Source organism: Aricia agestis, chromosome 2, assembly GCF_905147365.1.
Source record: "Aricia agestis chromosome 2, ilAriAges1.1, whole genome shotgun sequence".
NCBI classification, from domain to species: domain Eukaryota; kingdom Metazoa; phylum Arthropoda; class Insecta; order Lepidoptera; family Lycaenidae; genus Aricia; species Aricia agestis.
Genome location: NC_056407.1, coordinates 3,437,948 through 3,462,952, shown reverse-complemented (window position 1 = coordinate 3,462,952; position 25,005 = coordinate 3,437,948). Strand labels below are relative to the sequence as shown.

Sequence of the window (25,005 nt, the reverse complement as noted above, 5' to 3'; positions counted from 1 at the left end):
GTTAAAAGACAGACCGAGAGACACAGACAACTTTCGCATTTATAATATTGGTATGGACTATGGACGCATGTTTATGAATATATCCTATTTTTTTAATTCCTCTGCTTATTGTTAAATCCGTAATTTGATATTTATGTTTTAATACTCAAACCGTTCTCTCTTTACCTCTGGCGACCCCCGGGCGCGACCCACAGGTAGAAAAACACTAATCTAGACTAAAGACTAGATATGAAAGACTAGACATGAATTTTTAACATAATAAATTTTTAACGTTTTTTAACGTAACAAAGAATTTTTAACGTAACAAAGCTGTTACTTACCGTGTGTTATCGCAAAGTGCATTCGTGGCTTTATTGAATTGTTAAAACTATGAAAGCTGCATATTTTATCTTAATACAACTTCTGATATCATTTGTTTTTTATAACGACGATTTTTAAGCAATAGAATATTTGGAACAACAAAATTATATTTTGTTTAGTTTAATTTGAGCTATGAAGACTGATAAATAATCTGATATTTTTTTTAGATAAATAATACTTTATTAAAAATACATTTCCGAAACATATATTCCAAACCAACTTGGTACACCTCAGCATCAGTGAATTTCCCTATAAGTACGGAAAATCGCTTATCGCTGTCGCGTGCACCGTGTCCGCAGGCCTCTGCCCGCGTGCCGCGAGCTGCGCATCGACACCCCCTATATAAGCCATACAATAGCTCTCCACAGGCCAGTACAGCACGGACGTCAAATATTCAGTGCTTCCCCTAACAAACAAATACAGTGAGTATTTTCTATTTTTTTATTCCAGTGAAAAAAGTTGAAATGTTTTTTTATGTTTTAATATAATAATTAAATAATTAAATAGTACTTAAATTTCATTAAATAATAAATTCCGTCATAATAAGTACTTACAAATGTTATGATTAATATTTAAAAGTTTTAGAGATAAGCCTACTCCTTAATTCATATTGTATTTTTTATGATGTGACACATTGTATGAAAAATATTGGCCAAATGCGAGTGAGACTCGCGCACAATGTGTTCCGTACCGGAAACTAGAGCGAAAGTAGAAAAAAAATCTGTATGGGAGCCCCCCCTTATTATTTATTTTATTTAAGTTTTATTATTAAACAAGCACTCATATTATAATTTAAGATTTTGTGAAAATTTCAAGTGTCTACATGTGGCCATTAGATATGGATTACGAGCCATAAAGGCCAAAAGAATCACGTTTGTTGAATGGGAGCCTTTATATTGCTTTTTAATATGTTATAGCGGCATCAGAAATACACAATCTGTGAAAATTTTAGAAGACTAGCTGTAGCGGTTCTTGAGATACAGCCTGGAGACAGACATACAGACTCTCAGTCAGATGTCTCAGTCCCGTTTTACCCTTTCCCCTACCCCTTCACCCCTTGTTATTTATCAAAATATTGTATGTATTATTATCAATAAAGATTTTTGTAAAAATTCTCCTAATCATATTATATTAATCATATTAATCTTTTTGTTTTTTTTTTTACTGAAATATTTATCTCGACTTCTGGCGATCCCCTTACAGATGCTTCCAAGCCCTCCAGGTTAAAAAAAACTGGCCTAGATCATGATGATTGTAGACCTAGTCAATGACTTTTTCTATGTCCTATATTTGTTAGGACCCCAGTGTTTTCTCATTTTTAAAATATTTTATATTAGTTATCTGAAAACCTGAAAAGGTCACTAGACATATTAAAATTATTTGGTTACAGTTTGAGTTGTGCATGTGAATGCTACCTGCTTAAAATTTTTATTTTAAGAGTCATACTCAGTTTTTTTAACCGACTCCCAAAAAACGAGGAGTTTATATGTTCGGCTGAGGATATTTTTTTATTTATAATTATTCCACTGCCTATAAAATACATTGCTTGAAAAAGTATGAAACTATCGATTTTTTTTAATTGAATTTCGTTTGCTATCATTTGGCTACAGAATATTACCCGCTACTTCATTGCTACGAATTTATTTTAACCGCTCCGTTTTTCTGAGATAAAAGTATAATATTATATATTTCGTATAAGAAATTCGTTCCAAATAATATTATTATTTCCATACCAAATATGAATTATAATTGGTTCAGTGGTTTAAGCGTAAACAAGAAACAGACAATATCACGACGATATTATAAAGGTATCGTTTATAATGTGTAGTTTGACGGTCTGTTATAGTTAAGTATGATAATTGGGTTTCAATGTTAATTATTTATTATATTTTAATTTTATTATTCGTAACTGTAGTACACGTATACTATTCAGGATTTTGTGAAAATGACATTTGCATACTATTAGTTTAGTTGAGTGTTATGATTATGTATTTTATTATGAAGACCATCTAACTGTACATTTCACTCTGGCAAATAAATGATTATTATTATTATTATTATTAAAATTTCAAGTGCCTATCTGTTGCCATTATTAATATCAAGCAAAAAAGGCCAAAAAATTACGTTTGTTTTATGGGAGCTCCCCATATATATTAATTATATTTTAACAACAGCACTGAAAAGTAACTTTTTTTCACCTTTGCATGGAAAAATTCAAGAAGCGGAAGCACGTGTCCATACAAATCACAAAAAAAAATACTTGTTAAGCGCTGCAACTTTCACAGTGAACTCATATACACTTATGTGTCACTACACACCCTAAAGTATTATCACTTACTTTTGTTACACCCTGTACACAATCTGTGAAAATTTCAGAAGTCTAGCTATAGCGGTTCTTGGGATACAGCCTGGAGATAGACAGATGGACAGACATCAAAGTCTCAGTAATAGGGTCACGTTTTTACCCTTTGGGTACGGAACACAAAAATGGTTGGCATTAGACATAACTCGTCGTAAGCGCCATGTCACCTAATATAAGGTAAAGGCACCTATTAACGCGGTATGCAAAATTGGCATCAATTACCGATGTATTCGTATTTTCGTATTTTAATTGAATAGCAATAACTTTAGCACAATATTATTTCGGACATGTTTTAACTTGTAGTATTTTACATCGAACTGATGAGCGCTAGTTGGCATATCACTCTATGAACGGATCAAAAATAATTAGTTTGTGCGACGGCAGCGCAGAAGCAGGTTGTGTGCATACAAACACGTGCCAATTCATCTAAGTGCATACACATTTTTGTTACGTTATTTAAAAGTAATACACTTTATAACTGACTATGGATATTGTTTACTGGTTTTTGTGTTTTTATGGGAGTATTATCTCGTACTTTTCATGGTGAAATTTAGTATAAATACTTAGTTACATTGAGAAATACAATTCGCGGTAATAGATGCTTAAAATTGGGAGTAGCATCTAATACCGAGGGTACCCTCGGTAATGGATATGTTGAGGGTTCTATTTTGTTATATATATTTATGATAATTAACTGTCGTTGTAGTAAAAGTTGAAAAATCTGCCTGTCCTTATGAATTCTAAAAACAAAAAATCAATTTCCGATGTATTCAAAATCCATTAAAAGTCATTAATTTTTTGAAAAACAACACCTACTTAAAGTATAGGTTTTGTACTGGGTGCCAAAAACGTCATAAAAACATTTGCAATATTGAATTGACAAAAGATTGATAATGCGGCATATCTTGTGATTAAAAATTGTATAGTTAAGTATAGTTAACCCGTAAAAACATAAATATTGTTTTTAAGGTAGGTTGAAATTTACTATATTGCCGCCAATTTTGTTTCTGTGAGTAAATAGTTTACTTAATTAATTAATCATGTTTTTGAAATAAAGTCGATCTCAATGTTTTATGTATTGTTTTAATTTTAATATATTTAATTTTATACAGAACCATCAGGATAAAATAGTATTTTATTTTTCTACACTCGGTATTAGGAGGCGCATACCGCGGTAATAGATAAAGTCATAGGGCATGCCTCGGTAATAGGGGAAATCGTATTCCTGACAAAAAAATATAATAATAAATACAACGCTTTAAAATAAATAAAAAGAAGTTAACAGGGTACCATACAAAATGTCTATTAAACGTTTAAAAAAATCCTAATTTGCGGAGAACCGTCTTGATTACGAAATATTTCACTCTAAAGTCAAATTCGGCGATTTACCACGGTAATAGGTGCTTTTACCTTACTTACTAATTGAAACCTTCTAAGTTCTAACCCTGCTTTCCAAATATTCAATGAAATAAGACTTCTGACTCAACTCCGTTGCGCCAAAACTCATTTGTTGCGCGGGAACCGTGCCTTTTTTTTGGATGAAAAGTAGCCTATATCCTTTCCCGGGGCTCAAAGTATCTCCATGCCCAGCCAAATCGGTTCAGCGGCTTAGGCGTGAAGAGGTATTAGACAGACCGACAGAAAGACGGACAGACAAACAGACACACTTTCGCATGTTTTTTTTTATGAAATAAGGGGGCAAACGGGTCACCTGATGGAAAGCAACTTCCGTCGCCCATGGACACTCGCAGCATCAGAAGAGCTGCAAGTGCGTTGCCGGCCTTTTAAGGGGAGGGTAGGGAAGAGAAGGGAAGGGAATAGGGGAGGGTAGGGAAGGAAATAGGGTAGGGGATTGGGCCTCCGGTAAAGTAAAGTCACTCATTCGCGCAAGCGCTGTTTCACGCCGGTTTTCTATGAGAACATGGTATTTCTCCGGTCGAGCCGGCCTATTCGTGCCGAAGCATGGCTCTCCCACGTATTAGTATGGAAGTATGGATGATACTCATTACTCTTCTTTTATAACCTCAAAACAAAACTAGATTTACTTAATTCGATTCATATTTATTTATTTATTGATTCACCAACAGAATCACATTTAACAAAACAGCTCAGTTTTTTATGGATGAAATGTGTTCCAACGAAAGGTGAAATACAACATGCTTTGCGACAATGGGATGAAATGAAATGAAATATTGTGAATGAAATGAGTATTATTAATTAACAATATTATGTTTAAAATATATAGTAGGAGACAAAGAAAAATAAAATTGAAAAAAGAAACAATAACTTCTTATAAATTAAATAAAGACATAATTTAACGCTTATTGGAAAAATTTACAATACATAACGTATTTTTACATTATTAGTTAAAGATAATCTTATATCTTTAAACGAGCAATTCTTGTATATAGGTAATAGGTATATAATTGGAAATCTCGGAATCGGCTCCAACGATTTTCATGAGTATATAGGGGGTTTCGGGGGCGATAAATCGATCTAGCTAGGAATATTTTTTGGAAAATGTAATTTAATTCGTGTTTTATCGAATACCGAGCAAAGCTCGGTCAAATAGCTAGTAGAATATAAAATTATAAACAATTGTTTATAACGCGGGCTAAAATGAATAATATTATCTAATGCCGCACTCAGAGACGAATAATAATAATTACTTAAGGCGCTCCCCCTATGGAGATGCCGTAATTTTCCTTTTTAATTAGGGTTCCGTACCCAAAGGGTAAAAACGGGACCCTATTACTGAGACTTCGATGTCTGTCCGTCTGTATCCAGGCTGTAACTCAAGAACCGCTATTATAGCTAGACTTCTGTAATTTTCACACATTGTGTATTTCGGTTGCCGCTATAACAACAAATACTAGAAACGCAATAAAATTAATATTTAAGGGGGGCTCCCATACAACAATCGTGATTTTTTCGCTAGTAATCAATAATGGTAATATTTTAAAATAGAGAATTTTGAAATTTTTACAAAATCCTTAATTATATTTGTACTTTAATAGTGTCTAATAAAATTTTTACACAATTTTTTGCCCACTTTCGCTCTGTACCTGTACGGAACCCTACGTGCGCGACTTCGCGAGTTCGACTCGCACATGGCCGATTATTAGAGTTTTATTATCTCATAGATGTTCCGCGCGGTTTCGCCCGAGTAAATTAGATATTTCACAGACAAATTAGTCCACAAATAATAGCCTTTGATCCTTCACGTTGTCTGCTTGATAATTGATGATAAGTAAAAAAAATAGGTTTTGGTGCGGTCTCGGCAACGCAGCAAATGTATGGTCGTTTGCTCAGGGGATGGCCGTAAACTGTAACTGAAGATTTTGACAGAATTATGTCAAAATCTTGATTTAATTACGGTTAAGTAATTAATAGGTATATTTATCTCTGAGTGCAGCAGCTACTATCATGTACTTTCAAAAGCAAAATGAATAGTGCGTAAAAAAAACTAGGTCCGGTTCTATTTTTAAAAACTGTCCGCAAATATAAAAGCCATTACTCCACACAAATAATAACTGACGGTGACGTATCGGTTGTTTGGAGAAAATCTTTTCAGTTCACTTTTCATTTGCGACCTCTCCCGACCACGTGTTAAGTGTTTTTTGCTGCTTAAACTATATTGTTGTGGATTTTTTTTCTGTAGCCTAATCGATGTCCAAGCAAACTTTGAATCTAATTTAATATTTTCGTAGACAAATAAAGAAATAAATTTTGTAGAATGAATTAAAATGTGATTAATTATATATTTATTCCACTTTTCATGAGCGATATTCAATTTTGTATCATGATAGTTAACATCAAAAGGAAACCTTTCAGAAAAATATCCACATATTTTGTGCCCCTAATATATTATTCTGACTAACTTTTGTAACTTTAAAAATTCTTAGACTCTATAAGACTCTAGACTTTTTTGAAAGTTTTAAATTTTCTTTCACTGACGATAATTTCACTGACGTGGGAGAGCCGTGCTTTGGCACGAATGGGCCGGCTCGACCGGAGAAATACCACGTCCTCACAGAAATCCGGCGTGAAACAGCGCTTCCGCTGTGTTTCGCCGAGTGAGTGAGTTTACCGGAGGCCCAATCCCCTACCCTTTTCCCTTCCCTGCCCTCCCCTATTTTCTTCCGTACCGTCCCCTATTCCCTTCCGTACCCTCCCCTATTCCCTTTCCTACCCTCCCCTATTACCCCTTAAAAGGCCGACTACGCACCTGCAGCTCTTCTGATGCTGCGAGTGTCCATGGGCGACGAAAGTTGCTTTCCATCAGCTGACCTGTTTGCTCGTTTGCCCCCTTATTTCATAAAAAACTATTGTTTGTCAGTGACTGGATTTCCCAAACCACTTTTTGCGCGGCAAGGCTGAAAACTATACTATTTTTTTAAGATAAGGTTATAATTTGGCCCCGTCGTTATTATTTAAAAATAATTATTATTTTCCAAGATAATAAACATAAATAGGTGATTTCCAATTATTTTACTCAATATCTAGACCGATTTACAAAAAACTTGATACTGGATTGGATTTTTATATTTATGTAGTCGTTTAATATAGTTGACTCTTTATAATATATGAATTTTATTGTACTAAGTTCTGTAGTTCAGTTTTTATGACACAGTTTAGGTCGGTCGCGGAGATTTTACCAATTTTAGTGTCATTTACGAAACGTTGTTTCTACAAAATGCCATTGATCCCTTAAGCATAAAAAATACGCCATATACTTCATTCAGCCACACGCTAACCAGTTTAGGAGGTGGCTGTGTGGTACCAGTTCCCAGCCAGAAATGAAAGAAAACCGTTTTATCACAAAACCCCAGATTTTATGCAATTTTGGTGTACTTAAATAATTATCCTAATTGTGGCAATAATATCATGTTGTTATTTTCAATATCGGTAGAATTTTAGTTTGCTTAAATAATTAAGTTAATATGTTATTAAACTTTAGTGCACGTAGTTTTTTTTAAGATTATTTTTCTCGTAAATTTCAATTTTGGTACGTAAATTTTGGTGGGTAAGAGGGTGTATATAACATTATTTTTACAAAATACCATTGATTCTTAGAGCATAAAAAGTACGCCATTCACTTCATTCTGTCACAAGCTAACTCGCCTAGAGTCGTACCAGTTTCCCATAACACCCTAATCTCTAATTTTGGTGGAAACAAAAATTTCCACCAAAATTATATAAAAAAGCAAATTGTTGAAATCTACTACAGTACAGTTCATTTCGACATTAATTGCCAATACAGCAAGTGATGCTGCACAATCACTTGTAATCTAAGATATTGATTCATAGGCACATAACGGACCTACGTCATTTGGTCAGACTGTTTAACGTTATTCGTGATCTGTCGGCCGGATTTGATGGTGAGATGGTCCGCCATCTGCCTACGAATCAACTTCTATGATAGTACCGAAGGGCCTTGTTAGTCGTTACACATAACATTACAGAGTAGAGAGGCGAGAATCAATTTAATTGGTCGAGACTCGAGATCATTATCTCGCTACTATCTAATAATAGCTCCCACACCGGTTTCGGTGACGGTGGCCGGTTTCATTGAAACTAGGCCAGCTACGCAGGAGTAATTTTATAGTGCCCAAGTGTGTGCGCAGTACACAAGAGCGCTCTCTATTCCTTTACTCTCATAACCCAGTGGGACGGACGACCGACACGACCGGCGAGAGATCAGGCGCAGGTCCGACTTTTTACATGCCCATCCGACGCATGGATCATCTTACTTGTCAGACAATCAGGTGATCAGCCTGCATTGTCCTAACCAAACTTGGAAATAACATGTTTCCAACGCGGGAATCGAACCCACGACCTCCGAGTCAAGAGACCACTAGACCACGGAGGCGTCACTATCTACTGAGTACTCGGTAGGTGTTATCAGGCTCTAATGGCATCATATAAGGTTCAAGCGGGCACTTGCTACTGAATCAATGTAAACTAACATACCGTGACTAAAACTTAATTTTTATAAAGTTCACACGAAAATGAGCTTAATTTTTAGGGTTTGTTTAGGGACCCTGTTACTGAGACTTCGATGTCCGTCCGTCTGTCTGTCTCCAGGCTGTAACTCAATAACCGCTAATAAAATTAATATTTAAGGGGGGGGGCATACAATAAAAAATATTTTTTGGGCTTTTTTGCTCGTTATCAATAATGGCAACAGCTAGGCCGCAAATCGCAATGCACTTTAGATTAATTACCGATGATACACTATTCCGTCGCATTCCGTCCGTATTTTGTATGCGGAATTTACGCCGCGTAACTTCGGCCTAATGTGTTAGACACTTACTGTGGGTGGCATTTACTGGCATGGTGTCCCGTAAAAGTATTATAATTCCCCTATTTTTTAATTTTACGGAATCGACCTTTAATCCCGTAAATTTCGGAAAACGAACATCAACAAACAGGTGATGTCGCGATCGATACGTATTGAGTCCATGCCAGAGACATTGACTGACGCTTGTGTGGCTTCGCGTACAACACAGAGCCGAAAATCCGAGATAGCCATTACATTATATTAATGTCTATGACGTCTGTTTCAGACATAAAGTTAAGATAACTAGACGAATAGAGCAACAATTTCGAGTTGTCAAACGAAACTGAAATTGATTCACGTCTGTGTGTGAAAATTTGTTTACGTATGCACTTACACAAGCATCTTTCTAAGACATTAAATTGTCAACGTGCCGATAAGTGCCGAGTGGACGTCAAAAAGATGAAAAAAATTGGTGCTGCTGTCATATCACACGTCTCTTTTTACCACGCAGCTCAGTGTTACTGATAGTCACATCTCGCTTGCTCAATCCAGCTCAGCCCTAAGCCCTTTCTTCTCTATTCTGCTAGGTATATTAACTTCAAGGTTTTAGATTATCTCGATATTTTATGTGGCATAAAAATTGTGGCATACCTACGACTGGTACCCAGGCGTAGGTATGCCACAATTTTTATTTAAAAGTCGATAGACAGATATGACAGTTTTGGCGGGCATCTACCTACGTATTAGTCTTTACGACAATAGACAATAATCATCTATTCCTATTATTATAAGTCTATATCTATTCCTTTAAGTCGATCTCGTACGTACTCGCTAAATTCTAATAAATGTTTAAGCTATTCTATTTATATTTTATGGTAATAATCATAATATTATCAACTGATAACGTTCTTTTCATCATTTCCTGAAAATTAATAAAAAGTAATGAAAGAGATTAACTAACACCAAAAAATAAGTTGCTCTAAGTACGTTTATTAAAAAATCTGCATGTTATTTATTTCCTAATACATAATATTTTATTTGTTAATATTGTAATAACATTATATTTTCTTTACAGGTAATTCGTGATGGATCACGCTGAATTCAGAGTAAAAGGTACTGAAAAGATTAAATTATTTTGGGTGAACTACTAAGTAGGTACTAAGGTTCATGATGTGGATTTTTATTTAAAATGAAGTAAAATGTAACCTGCAGGCTGCATGCCACTGAGGACTCGCTCTTCGTTTGTTTCTTAACAGAGAAATAATATTGATATCGTTATATAGTTTTTAATATGTGAACAATGGTGTGAGTTATGTGTTTACTACTTCTATTATGTAATTGTAGTAACTAAGTTCTAACATGTAACTGTTTATTATTATTTTATATGTATATTAAGAAAATAAAATAAAAATAAAATACTTATTGATAGTTCTCTCTACATTTATGCAGAATTTCATCAGATTCGGTCGAATAGTATAGTATAGTAAATAGTTGACGACAATCATTTTGATTTTCTATAATATTATGTCTAGAAATTAAAAACGACATTGCTAAAGTAATTACAATCAGAGCCAGTACACGGCCTAACAATTAGCCTATAGTTATGACTAATTACTCTGTGGTCACAACTATACTTAATTGTAATATTATAGTTTTCATACGTTACCTGAATAGTAATGGTCTCATTAAAATATTTCTAGAATTAAATCAATTTTATTGACTTACTTATACAAGGTGGGAAAACTCGTGACGCTCGGGCCCTTGCCCATACAAAAGTGAAAAAATTTTTTCGTCTTTCAGCGCTGCTACTTTCACAGTGAACTCTTTACAAGGAACACGTACACACCCTAAAGTATTATCACTTATTTTTGTTACACACTGTATAAGCAACAACAAAGCTAAAACACAAAGCAAGATCAGTAAACTCCTAAACGGCTAAACCGACTTTAATAAAGTTTATACTGTGAGTTGTGAGTTCGATTCTAGAATGGTATAGATTCGTAATTCGGCCACGAGCAAAATGTTTTTTCAATAGGAAATATTTCGCAAAAAGACGGAGCAGAGGGCGCTGCTAGCACATACAATAAATAATTCGACCAAAATCCGACATAATTGTCACAAACGTTGTACATCGAAAAACTTTTAATCCAGATTCAAGCAGATTATTTTAAAAGTTTTTTTATTTAAGCTGGTCCCTAGAGGCCTAGACGATCAATGGTATTGTCAATATCACGCTTCAATTTTATTGCAGGCGCACGATGTGTGTGTGATGTGATTGACCGTCTAGGGTTGATATTGCAACCCTAGACGGTCAATAATATTACGCAATTCGTGATATGGTGCAATAAAATTGCTCGTCTAGGGGCCCGCTAAGACGTGAGATTAATATTTTCGGGTTCGCATGAATAATAATATTTTTGTAACTCTAAACGACAAACGACGGTGCTATATCTATTACTACATTTGCCTACTATGTATTTAGTTGATGTTCTTTTATTAGCAGAACAGTATCTTACGCGACAAATAATCTGTTGCTAGCGCCATAAAACGGCTAAAGGGATGAGCGTTAACGATTCAATAAGACGCGGGAATCGAACCCAATATACGCAGATACTGTCTTATTGATCCCAGTATATTATGTATTCAAATGAATTTATATGACTGCGAGAGTGAACTGAAACAATATTGGAATTGTATGTTCTTTTTATTTGTAAGAACTTAGTTCCTTAGGGTCAATTCAGCCCGCGACGCAACGCGTAGATGCATTTACAAGTATGGGTTTGGCTTTGGTACAATACAATTGGTACTAACTAGTTCGACTCACTTAAAAAATTACAGAAAAATGAGGTATATAGTAAGTAGTTGTAGTTGCTAGCAACTCCGTAGCACAGAAATTCGTTTGTCGCGCGAGAACCGTACATTTATCTGGAATAAAAAGTATCCTATGTCCTTTCCCGGGACTCAAAGTATTTCCATGCCAAATTTCATCCAAATCGGTTCAGCGGTTCAAGCGTGAAGAGGTTTAACAGACAGACAGACACTCTTTCGCATTTATAATACTAGCTGTTTGACCGAGCTTTGCTCGGTATCCGATGAAAATGACATTTTCTAGAAATGATTCCTAGCTAGATCGATTTATCGCCCCCGAATATATAAGATTAGTAAAGTATGGATTATGCTTTCTACGGTCTTTAAAGCTAACAGTTTTTCACTTAGCAGTTAGCTGCCTATATAACTTCTCAGTTCTCATGTGCGGAGTGCCTATTAACAACTGGAACCGATTTACATATTAATTTCTTTTCAATCAGTTTCTTTGTATCTCTTTTGCTGTACTGATCGGAAAAACTTCTGTAAGAATTAATTAAAATTGATTGCATTCTAGAAACTTCTTCGATTTATCTAGTAACTATAGTCTACAGACAATCTCTGTTTATCAAAATTTTGCTTGAGTTGTTCGAGCGAAGAGTTTAATATTTTCATTTCTAACGATAAATAGAGCCGGGCCGGCTTCGACTTAACTTTGAAAGTTTATTTTAAATATTGTCGATGCAATTTAACTTCTAGTTTTAGTTTTATTGTGATCTAGATCTTGCTGTTACGTTATAGCCACGTTTAAGCAATAATAATAGGTCGTCTCAACCGGATTAGTAAAATTTGTCATAAAGTTTTGCTCGACACATGCGGTGCCGTGGTGGCAGTGGCCTAAAAAATGCCGCTTAATGACCTAGGGTATAGGTTTCATTTTCTACCGTCATTGGTCTAGCGACCCATGCCGCCGTTGCTTTGTAGTGCCGTAGCTTAGGTCAAAATGAAACCTAAAGCCTAGGTCATAAAGTGTCATTTTATTTGAGTTTTTGTCTATGGTGTCCCGGTGACGAAAGCGGTGGACGGTCTTAGGATTCTCCCTATAAGATAATCTGCACTCCTAACAGTCTAGCTTATCCCAGCCATTTTTAAGTTTTGCGTGGCATTGGCTAACTCTACCTCTCTATAGCATATTCTTTTAGTCTATAGTATCTTATCCCGATAACTTTGTGTCTTACCAGCAAAGGAGATGGTGGACTACATAGCTGACTACCTGGAGAACATCCGGGACCACCGCGTGTACCCCGGGGTGCAGCCCGGGTACCTGCATAAGAGGCTGCCGACACACGCACCGCAGCTCCCGGAGAAATGGGATGACATCTTCAAGGATGTAGAGGACCATATCATGCCGGGGGTGAGTGTGTAGTAATAATAATAATTATTATTATTATTATTAACGAACGCATAAGTCAATTCCATACATTTTGATCGGCGATTCTATAAAGAAGTAATAAAGAAAAAGTCTTGACTAAAGGGACAGTTTTCTCGCCGGGTTAGCTGTCGAACATGAGCATCACGCATCCTAAAAGAGTTATTTCTTAACCAATTCGGAAATAAATAAAATATTTTTCATTTATTTCCATTTACGCTGGGAGTTACTCGCAGCCTTGATTCTTTGTTGTAAGTATACCTACCTCGCTCTTCAAATTTGTGAAGGACTAAAGGCTATTAAAGAAACTAGAAGCCAACTCAGATACCATGGGCATTTAAGTGGGATACAATATCTTAAAGTATAGCAATAGAAAATGTGTGACCACTTATTAAAGGTGTAGAAGTGATGTATATCGTCATTGGAAGACAAAGTAACTTAATAACTTTTAATCATATTTAAGGGATTATCAATAAACCTAATATGGTATTTGAGTTCTTAGCGGTGTCAGACACTAGTAATCCACGATTCTAGTTAAATCCAATTACGAAATAAAATATAAACTGATGACTCATCAGAAAACCTACTTTAAGTGAAATTAATTTATTAGTTAGTTATTAACTTTTTTATTCAGAAGCCAGTTTTAAAAGGAGGCTGAAGAGCTCACCTGACTCTAAAAAGCAAACATCGTCCTTCTCTCTTCACACTCAAGCCCGTTTTTCATATGCCAGGTGAAAAAGGACGGCGCGGAATCATCGCCGAGTTGGTTTTACTTGAATAAAAGACGAACTATAATGATTATGAAAAAAGTGTTTTGAGCAAATTTAGGTTTTATCAATACCTTTTTAGATATTAAAAAATATTAAAGAAAAGACAGCAAACTTCGAAGATCCAAGCAAAAATGTGTCTAAAACAAGGTTTTTTTGTAAAAAAGAAACTATCGAGCATTTTTTGAGTAATCGTGTTTTCGTCTTGAGCATTTAATCTTTATGAACTGAAGTTACTTGTGTCAAAAAATCAGTTTTCTAGACCTTACAGATTTTGAGATCTAGGTTAAAGTATGTAGTCAAGTTAGGGTCATATGGGCTCCTAATAAGCCAGATTAGATTTTTGTAATTTAATTCAGAACACATTTTTTACATTACTAGATGACGCCTGCAACTTGTTTGTTTCGTTTCTCGTGACTCCTCATTTCCTTTCTCGGGACTCAAAATATCTCCATGTCAAATTTCATAATCTCTGAAACCGATTTTGTCGCGGGACGTTAATTTCTCTTAATCGCGAAATTTCGGCTGCTTTCGAGCGGCCGTGGTCACGGGTGGACTAGTTGACAAACGTCCAATGGCTTGTGCTTTTATTTTGTTCTAGATCGTGCACTGGCAGAGTCCGCATATGCATGCGTATTTCCCCGCACTCACCTCGTACCCGTCCATCATGGGAGAAATGCTGTCCAGCGCACTTAACGTGTTATGTTTTACTTGGGTAAGGTTATCAAAAACTCATATTTTGTAGTTGTTCTTCTAACATGTTTTCGTGACGTAAGTAATATTTAACTATCATTTGCTCAAATTAATATGATTATTTTAAATTAGCTATTCCTCAAGAATTATTTAAAAACTTCAGTCCACTTTTAGATTTGTGAGAGAAACTATGAGGAGACCTATTTATTGCCGGCAAAGTAAATTATTTTTGTAGAGCTATGTCAAGCCTTTAGACGTTTGCAGTCTTAGGGGCTGTTTTGGCTTCAGCTAAGTGTCGACTATCCACAACTTATCTGACAGATAATGTATGGAGTATCTGTCATATAAGTTGTGGATAGCCTATCTGGCACTTATCAGGACCAGGCCTTAGACTTTAGTATTTTTAAGGCGTCGTCACCAGCGGGCACGGAGCTGGAGACAATAGCCATGAACTGGCTGGGCAAGCTGCTGGGTCTACCGGACTGCTTTCTCAACGAGAAGAATGACAGTCCAGGCGGTGGAGTCATACAGGTAATCTATACAAGTTACTAGTTGTTTGCTGCAACTTCATTGTGATAAACATGTACCTTGTGTGAACCGTTGTGTTTTCAGCTAATTCCAACTAACCTCTTTTGGGACTCAAAATGTCTCCATATTCATCGAAAAGATTTATCAATTTGAGCGTGAAGAATTAATAGACCGTCATCAATCCAGCAACAAACTTAATTCGCATTCATAATATTAGTATGAACTTCTCAAAGCCCAATTGTTCTACGGTAAGTACCTACTTTAGACGTGGGAGAGCCATGCTTCGGCACGAATGGGCCGGCTCGACCGGAGAAGTACCACGTTCTCACAGAAAACCGGCGTGAAACAGCGATTGCGGTGTGTTTTGCCGAGTGAGTGACTTTACCGGAGGCCCAATCCCCTACGGCCTACCCTCCCCTATTCCCTTCCCTTCTCATCCCTACCCTTCCCTATTACCCTATTCCCTATTAAAAGGCCGGCAACGCACCTGCAGCTCTTCTGATGCTGCGAGTGTCCATGGGCGACGGAAGTTGCTGGAAAGCAATTTCCGTCGCCCATGGACCCGTTTGCTCGTTGGCCCCCTTATTTCATAAAAAAAAAAACTTTTGGAATCCCTACACCCAGCTTAACAATTTTACATCTCACCAGACAACAGCCAGTGAGGCTACCCTGGTGAGTCTGCTGGCGGCCAGGACCAGGGCGCTGGTGGAGCTGGCTAGCCTCAACCCCGACCTCCAGTCCTCGGAGCTGCTCGGACATCTCATCTGCTACTGCTCCGATCAGGCGCATTCCTCCGTGGAGAAAGCTGGACTCATTGGTTAGTAAATGAGAGTTTTCGATATAATTTTTTATTTTAATAATTAATCCGTGGTAACTTATTTTTGATACTGCCGTATTGTCTTCAAACTACGAAGTTATTTATCAGTTCCTGGTTAGAGCACCAGTCTCCTGCTATAATAATATAATGAGAGCCAGTTTCACCACTTTCTGATAAGTACCGAATAGGCTATCCACCACTTAACTTGACAGATGAAGTATGGAGAATCTGTCAAAAAAGCTGTGAATAGCCTATTCGACACTTTATCAGAAAGTGGTGAAACAAGGGCCACTAAGGCCCTTGTTTCACTTTCACAACTTAAATTCTTGATAATTGTAATGTGGGAGGAATCAATGAAGATTTTTGTTTTTTTTTTAATTATTATTAATACCCCAATTATGAATTTATTATTATACCAATAGCATTAATTACCTACAACATTAAGCTATTTCCGTATTAAATATTATAACGCCAAATAATTTTCCACAATTCTCGCTCTCAGATCTTAAATCTATCACCTAATTTAGTCAATCCTAATTAAGCCAAGGAGCTGGATTTCTGTGAAATCACACAATTATTTTTACCGACTTCAAAAAAGGAGGAGGTTATACGTTCGGCTGTATGTATCTTTTTTTTTTTGTATGTTCAACGATAACTCAGCCGTTTGTGATTCGATTTTCAAAATTCTTTTTGTGTTGTATAGGGTTTAACTTGAATTTGGTACCATGTTCACGAAAGTGGTGATCTGATGATGGGATCCTGGAGGAATCGAGGAGACTCCTTGAAATTTGTATGGAAACATATAGTGATTTCAATTTTTTCTGAAGCATTCGAGGTAAATGCTACCAAAAAGTAACATTTCGCACCAGCTTATACCCTGGATCCGAAGGTACCCAACAGAACTTTTGAATCCTTATAGATACAGGTTCGGGGATTTCGGCGTTGTTTAAACAACTGAAAGCATAAGCCAACACATCAATTTATTTTATCATCATCATCAAAATCATAATTATGCCATGGGTCATCACATTATGACCCAATTATTGATGCTTTTCGTGATATTTTGCATCGAAACAGATGTTTTTGATGATTATTTCGCTGTTTGTGGACCGATTTTCAAAATTCTTGTGTTGTTGTATAGGATATTATCTTGATTTTGTATAATAATTACGAAAGTGGTGAGCTGATGATGGGATCTATGAGCAATCGAGGGAAATCCTTGAAATTTATCAAAAGACTCATAGTGGTTAAAATGTTGTTTCTAGTAACTTAAACATATGTTACGAATAAGAGGAAGTTCATACGAAGGTGTCTCTTGGTCCAAAGGCACTGGACAGAACTCCTGAACCTTTAAAGGTAAATTTTTTTAAATTGCAGCATCGCTTAGATAACTGCAAGCATTTACCACAATTTCGCTTACAGTAACATAATGTGAATAGTTAACATTCGTAGTGGTTATTTACGCATAAAGCCTTATCTTGTAGATAACTAAAAAGAGTGAAATTATTATTTTTAAGAAAAAATTAAAACCGACTTCCAAGGTAAAAACAATAATAATATAAACTAAAATGTATTAAATAACTCCTTACTCTATAATAGTGCCTTTTTCAGAATTCGTCTAAATCTCAACTATTTCTGTTCATACTACAGTCTTCATTACTTTGAAGTCGGTACCAGTCCCAAAAGCTTCAGATATTCTAACATTCACTGAACTCACGATAAAATTAGCTGGTACCGACTTCAAATAATGAAGACTGTAGTATATACAGAAATAGTTGTGATTTAGACGAAATCTGAAAAAGGCACTATTATAGAGTAAGAGGTGAACATTATTATTTTTTGTTAAAAATAATAATGTTCACCTCTTTTCGCATCTTTTCACTTCTTCTTTTCATTTTTCACATTCTTTTCACATCTTTTGTACCACAATGCCTTAGGTCTGGTGAGGATGCGCTACATAGAGTCTGACGAGCACCAGTGCATGCGCGGCCCGGCGCTGGAGGAGGCGATAGTCAATGATAAAGCCAAGGGTCTCGTGCCGTTTTGGGTGAGTATTATTATTATATTATTATTATATATTATATTATTATATAATGTGTCCCGACACCAGTGTCCGATCATTTATTTTAATGTCATTATGACATATATTTTTATCAACGAATTGGCCCTCATTTTTTCAACTTTTGAAAAAACAACAATTCTCTGGCTCTTATACTAATCTGATCAATACTTCATAAGCAAATCGTGTTTAAGGATAAGAAGTTTTTTCTTCTTAGATTTGTATAGTATATAATCCTCGTAATATGAAAAATCATGTTGTGAGTCCTTGATCTTTCTTTTATTTTAGTTACTTTTGTATGTAATCAGTAACGAATTTAATAAGTTTTGGTACCTATACAATTCTAGCAGTCAAATCTACCAAATCATTTTAATTCAATCATCCAAAACGAGTACCTATTTGGCTGCTAAAATCATTGTCACTAAGAATATAAAACGAGAAAACTGAAATCACAGTAAAAACTGCATTTAATTTACCGTCGTGGTCCTATAAATACAGTATTATTTATTGTGAATATTAATGACGAGTATCTTACTAGATACTCGAGGGATACTTCCCTCGAGTATAATTATGAAGGAATTACTTAAATGCCTTGTTTTAAAACGCCCGGTCACAGTGGGACCAATTTGTTTAGAGATTAGACGTCACTGCTGTTTCATCTTGTTCATTTTTAATTTATTCTACATTTTTGCTAGTTGTTTTTTTAATCATAATAGTCTTTTGGCTTCTTGAGGTGTTTCGTCTACAAGTATAGAACTAATAACCTTGCGTTGTTTGTATTATTTTTCATGAGACATTTTTTGGTTGATAATCATCATATTCTTTTTGTTTTCAAAAAGGTTTTTGTTAAAATACATAAACTTTTGACACTAAATAATAATAACAAAGTACAAAGTAATAAAACTACTGCTGAAAACCTATGTCAATAAAATACTGTTTTACTTTTTGTATTAAAAAACAAAATCTTCCGTTATAAACGACATTCTGCTATCGCAGGTTATTAGACGTTAAAATTTTCCTCATTATCTGGTAATTAGGTGCGACACGACGTGAGAACGGTGCTAGACTTTATTCAATTCGTCGAACTCCGTTGCGCGAAAATCAGTTTATCATACGGTAACTGTACATTTTGCCGCGATAAAAAGCATCATTTATCGTTTTCCGAAGCTCAAAGTATCTCTCTACAAAATTTCATCCAAATCGGCTCAGTCGTTGGACTCGCTTTTGCTTTTGTTTGTTTTTTTGTTTGTTTGTTGTTTTTAGTGCATCGATTACTTATTTTAAAGTTACTAAGGCTTCTATAAAAAATTTTCTTTGTTTCGTATTTTAACAACTTTTGTTCCAGGTGTGTGCAACATTGGGCACGACGGGTTCGGTCGCGTTCGACAACTTGCGGGAGATCGGTGAGGTGTGCGAGAAGCACTCCGCCTGGCTGCATGTGGACGCCGCCTATGCTGGGAGCGCCTTCATCTGCCCTGAGTATAGGTAGCTTGTGTTGCTTAGGGCGAGGCTACAAGTTTGAGTTGTTATATCGCTACGACGCAATGATGACCAAAGGGCTCCCACACATAACTGCGAATTCGCATCGCTTCGCAAACATCTGCAACAAAACTCATAATAAAAATGAAATTGCGATGCGAATTTGCACGAATTTGCAGTTATGTGTGAGAGCCCTTAGGCTTCAAGTTTGAGATGTGGGATCGCTACGATCTCAATACGATGCAACCTAATGACCGCAAGTCAATCTGTGGTATATGATATCGTTGATTTTTGAGGAAGCTGAGCAGTTACAACGCAACGACTCTTTGTGGCGTGTGTGGTATTTGGAATCCTAAATATAAAACAAGATTAACAGTCTACTTGGTGTAATGCTTATTGGTTATGTTTAATACTACTTGTAATAAGCTTCTACTACAAATTAATTTGTATACTTCAGACATTGGCTTGATGGCGTAGAGATGGCGGACTCCTTCGCTTTCAATCCGTCCAAGTGGCTGATGGTGAACTTCGACTGCACAGCCATGTGGTGAGTTCCAAATCGCATCCTTGTTTCTACACTAGTAGACACCGGTTATTGATTAGATAAAAATAGTAACGCCTGCAACTCCGTTGCGCGAAAAATCGTTTCTCGCATAGCAACCGTAATTTTTTACGGGAATTAAAAGTATCTTATGTCCTTTCCTGGGACTTACAGCATCTCCATACCTTTCATCAAAATCGGTTCTTCAGTGGTTTTGGCGTGAGGAGATAACAGACAGACGGACACATTTTAGCATTTATATAAGTATGGATAACTCAAAACAGTTTTTTTGAACGTTAACAGCGCTTAAAGGTAGAGCTAGAGCTGGGGTAGTTCCCGAACCGGCGCGCGGTGGTAGGCAACGTAGTTTCTTCGTTCTTTCTACGACTTTCAAAAGGTGTATCGTGATACCCACTTTGAATAAAAAGAGATTTTATTTATTTTTTATTTATAGCTTACAAACAAGAGGGTTGTAGTATTGTGATGTAATATTACATTAACAATCAATCAATTATCGTTACTTTTCAGGGTCAAAGACAGCACGGCTCTCCATAGGACCTTCAACGTTAATCCGATTTACCTGCGTCATGAGAACTCCGGTGAGTCCCTGGCCTTACAAATTAAAGCTAATAGATATTTGGCCTTTTTGTCACTATTAGTGATCGAAGCCTTTTTGTAATAAACAATGAAAAAGTTGATAGTAACTCTGTAGTCAATTAATAACACTTTATATATTTTGTTTCAGGCAAAGCAATTGATTATATGGTAAGATAAACTTTTTTTTTCTAATGGCGAAATTAAGTTAGGTAGTTTAGTGTTTAAATAATGATTAAATAAAGATTTGGTACTTGCCAAGCCGTGTAACCTGTTACTACTTTATTTAGTAACACCTGCCTAGAAGTATTTAAGACGCTTTCAGTTTTATAAAAAAAAACTGCTATGTATTAATGTTACATTATTTACCGTCGAAAATAACTCTAATTAGCAATTTACCAATTATATTTTAAATCTAAATACATAAATAGGTTGGATCTCAAAAAGCAAATACACGAATGCGAATAAATAGCAATGAAAGTGCTGATAAAGTGATTGGAAACGATGATGAACCATTCACCAAAGTGAACGGAAACAGCGATGAACAGAACACTATCAATGATGAAGGCTACACAGGTGATGATTTCGATCAAGACAACGGAGGAAAGAATCTTCATGGATACAACAATATGTCGTCAGGTTGTGGTGAACAAATACAACTGGAGAATCCAGATAAGAAGGAACCTTTAGTATGTGAATTTACAAATGATGGTGGTGGAGTAGAAAATGGTAGAATATGGGATGTGGTGAAATTCATTCAAATGCATGAAATAGGTTCATTTAAATAAAAATACTGTGGTGTTGGTGGAGGCTAAAGTGTTAGATCTAAATCTACTTCTAAATGTATCAGATTATTTTCAGAATAAATTCCAGCAGACAGCACTATAATTGACGCATGATTTAAACTATTATAAATTAAAGTGATGACGGGTTTTTTCTACCAAGACCTTTTTATTTAGCTTTTTATTCAATGAACAAAGTTGGTTTAAAATACGTTACACTTTTTAACTACAAAATTTTCTTCACAGCATTGGCAAATACCTCTTAGCCGACGATTCCGTGCTCTAAAACTGTGGTTCGTTTTGAGGAACTACGGCGTGGTTGGTCTACAGAAGCACATTCGTGAGGTATGTAAAAAAAAAAGCGCTGCTACTGAATTTCAGATCAGTTTCAAAAGTCTACAACTTATATAGAACAAACATAATATTAAAGACAACACCTAATCATCAAATTATGGCCATCTTAATATTTAAACTTATTAGTTTTGTAACTTTCCAGGGCGTACGCTTGGCTCAAAAATTTGAGGCTCTTATATTGGCCGATCAACGTTTTGAAATTCCACAAGCAAGGAATCTTGGTAAGCTATATGTGACATATTATGCATATTCAACGTAATATTTTGCTTATAATTAAGATTTACAGAAAATACATTAAAAATAAACAATTATTTAAATCTGTTTACAGGTATGGTCGCATTTCGCCTGAAGGGAGATAATACTCTCACTGAAATGCTTTTAAAAAGATTGAATGCCCGTGGCTACATTCACGCTGTGCCAGCTTGCTTCAAAGGAGTGTACGTGATTCGTTTCACAGTAACGTCACAGAGAACTACCAATCAGGATATCTTAGGTAAGAATACATTTTTAGATACGATAGAAGAAAAGCAGTTATTTTGCGAAGTACCTCATGATGATAATTATTTTGCAGATGACTGGAATGAAATAAAGACCGTAGCTTCCGAAATCCTGGTTGACATGTTCGGATCGGAAAATGGAAATATAGCTACTGTGAAGAAACCGAGGATCTCGTTGAAAGGTAAGTAGATATTTACGAACTTGAAGAAAAGAACAATAAAGTGTTAGTTAAATATACCTTAATGGGCAGATATGTAACAAAAGTATATAAAGTTACAAACAAGAATGCCTCTTCTTGTATGATTTATTGTTCATGAAAATATTAATCTTAGCAACCGAAATTTATAGAAACTCGGGAGTTGAACGCTACGTTTGGAACCAGCCTGCTCCTCGCTAACAGTCCTATGAGCCCGAAGATCGTGAACGGGACTCACGTTGCGATTTGCGACTACGAGCAAGTCCTCTCCGCCTGCGCTCAAACATTTGCCCAACTGAAAATGGAGCCCAAGGACAGCCCTGGTAGGAACTTGTTTTTTACTAACCTATTATATCAAGTATTACAAAGGTTTCCTTTTATGAATCTGTATTAGTAAAATAAGCCATCGTTACGTTTTTGTGTGGTAAAATAAGTTTTAAGTAACTCTTATAATATGACGATGTCAAAATTAATTCAATTCATATTAATCAGAAATGCGCAGACGCATCCGTGGTATCCGCATGTGCGGTAAGAAGTTCTCTCTCGACTCTTGCATGGACATGGTGCAAGGGCTGATGGTGGAACAATCCCTTCCACTTTGCTCTGAGGAGGAAAGGGAAGACGCGTCCAATGGTAAAAATAGTCACTGGTCGTTTTTAGAAACTTCGTAGCTCTGAGTGATGTTCTGTAGACTAACAGTTTTGATTCTTACTGTGGCCTTTTTGATTGCACGTGTTGCTGTTTGCTTGTTTTGACTTGTAAAACAACAGTTTTATTTTAAAAAATTTGTCGTTATGTGTTTTTGTGTTAATAGTTTTAGACATGTAGACCAAAATGTTGATGAAAGGTTTTCGTGACGTCAATGTTGTTAGTAGAGAAATTATTTAGTTGAGTACTAGAATTGTTGCTAATCTTGTATTAAAATGCTACTTACGGTACTTTAGTTACATTTTATGAACCCATGCATAATCGACATTTTGTAATTACAAAATTAAACAATAATTCAACTTATGAAAATGAAACTAAAGTTTTGACAGTGTACATAGAATAAATTAATTTTTGCTACAAAACATTTGTTTATTTTAGGAACAAAAAGTGAACCTATTGGAGCCAAGAATTGAGGTAACATTAATTTGTTTTTCGGAGATGGTATAACAACGCCTTACAATCCCAACGTATTTTTCCCGAAAAAATTCACCTGCTTTGATATCGATGAATTCAGGATCCACAACAGTTCTCAAAATACAACAAAAACTGCTTTCCCTAATTAGACATGAGTAAAATAATTTGACTTATTTTCTGCATTTAAATCTCAGCCTTTTGCCGCAATTAATTTTGAAGGTTGTAAATAATGTATTTACTGTAACTTACAGGCTCAAGCTCGGGAGGACACTCATCAATATCAACATCACCAGCCACCTCCTCCCACGCCATCAAACAAGACGCATCCGGAGATTTCAACCAGCTCCCGATACCAGGTACCCCGTCCAGGCAACCCAGGTCAAGATCCTTCGATATGACCCTCGCCGGCCTAAAACTTGATGACGCTATAATATCCGTGAACGTCAAGAAAAACGAAATAACAATAACTCCCACTGCAACGAAAAATATAGAAAAAGATTTGATACATTTCAATGTTTTAGAGGAGACTCTTAGCATTGGAGAAGAATACGAACTGAACAATGAGAATGAAGTTAACAATTCCGAAGAAAGAGATGTTGTTAAAGATATTGATGAAAAACTCACTATAAAAGGTCCAGGGAACTACATCAGGAAATTAATTCAGCAGTTTAGTGAAGGTCCTTTTGAAAATGAAGAGTCGAAGCAGGAACCCGATAGGGCTATTGTACCTCAGACGATCAGAGGGAAGGCGGATGCAATTTGCAAAAAGTGCTTTCATTACAAAGGGAAATTCGCAAAGTAAATTTTGTAGGAAAATATACGTATCATTTAAAAGCTTCAATATTTACACGAATGCAATAATAATGTAGATAATGTTTAAAGTTTTTGTTTGTTTGTGATGGAACTGTATTGCTAAATGTATAAACGTAGCAATCATCACAATAAAAAAGAACGTCTGTGATGGCTATAGTTTGTAGCGAGTATAAAAAATAGGTACCTGTAGTGTAATTAGTTTTCTAATATTATAATGGTAGCTAATGGCTTAACGGTTACTGAAAAAATACCTTTATTACTTACAAAATATTTTTCTCAAAACTATGTTTAAATGTTTAGTATATAATATTATAGGTTATAGCTTACTTTGACGGTAAACACTTCTTTTGTTACTAAAATTTAAGTTTCAACGAATTGCACAATTTAGTTATTAACTTAAAAATATTTATCACTTTAACTGCTATACTTAATTATTTATCATGTTTTTTTGCTGAAGCGCAAATACTTACAGTTATTTTATTATAAGTAATGCGTAACAGTATAATTAATAGTTATTATTACT

General features: G+C 35.6%; 1 protein-coding gene across 2 annotated transcripts; it reads left to right on the top strand.

Annotated features, from left to right (window-relative positions):
• Positions 1-720: 720 nt before the first annotated feature.
• Positions 721-24,524, top strand: LOC121740020 (aromatic-L-amino-acid decarboxylase-like). Of its 2 annotated transcripts, XM_042132693.1 has the most exons (19): positions 721-782; positions 10,081-10,118; positions 13,052-13,224; positions 14,608-14,721; positions 15,108-15,230; positions 15,876-16,044; positions 17,982-18,091; positions 19,449-19,588; positions 20,040-20,129; positions 20,652-20,722; positions 20,869-20,888; positions 21,149-21,406; positions 21,746-21,844; positions 21,996-22,074; positions 22,182-22,346; positions 22,425-22,532; positions 22,700-22,870; positions 23,040-23,180; positions 23,921-24,524. In XM_042132693.1, the coding sequence occupies exons 2-19, from the start codon at positions 10,091-10,093 to the stop codon at positions 24,469-24,471; spliced, it is 2,610 nt and encodes an 869-aa protein (XP_041988627.1). In that variant the 5' UTR covers positions 721-782; positions 10,081-10,090; the 3' UTR covers positions 24,472-24,524. The 2 variants fall into 2 exon arrangements, with proteins under 2 accessions (XP_041988627.1, XP_041988628.1); XM_042132694.1 differs by lacking the exon at positions 21,149-21,406.
• The last annotated feature ends 481 nt before the right edge of the window (positions 24,525-25,005 follow it).

What these genes read in the sequence shown, in the direction of transcription:
- LOC121740020 (XM_042132693.1), top strand. Translation starts at nt 10,091, where the DNA reads ATGGATCACGCTGAATTCAGAGTAAAAG. An exon ending in GGAGCCCAAGGACAGCCCTG is followed by an intron (nt 22,871 to 23,039) that starts GTAGGAACTTGT and finishes CATATTAATCAG; the next exon opens with AAATGCGCAGACGCATCCGT. An exon ending in AAGGGAAGACGCGTCCAATG is followed by an intron (nt 23,181 to 23,920) that starts GTAAAAATAGTC and finishes TGTAACTTACAG; the next exon opens with GCTCAAGCTCGGGAGGACAC.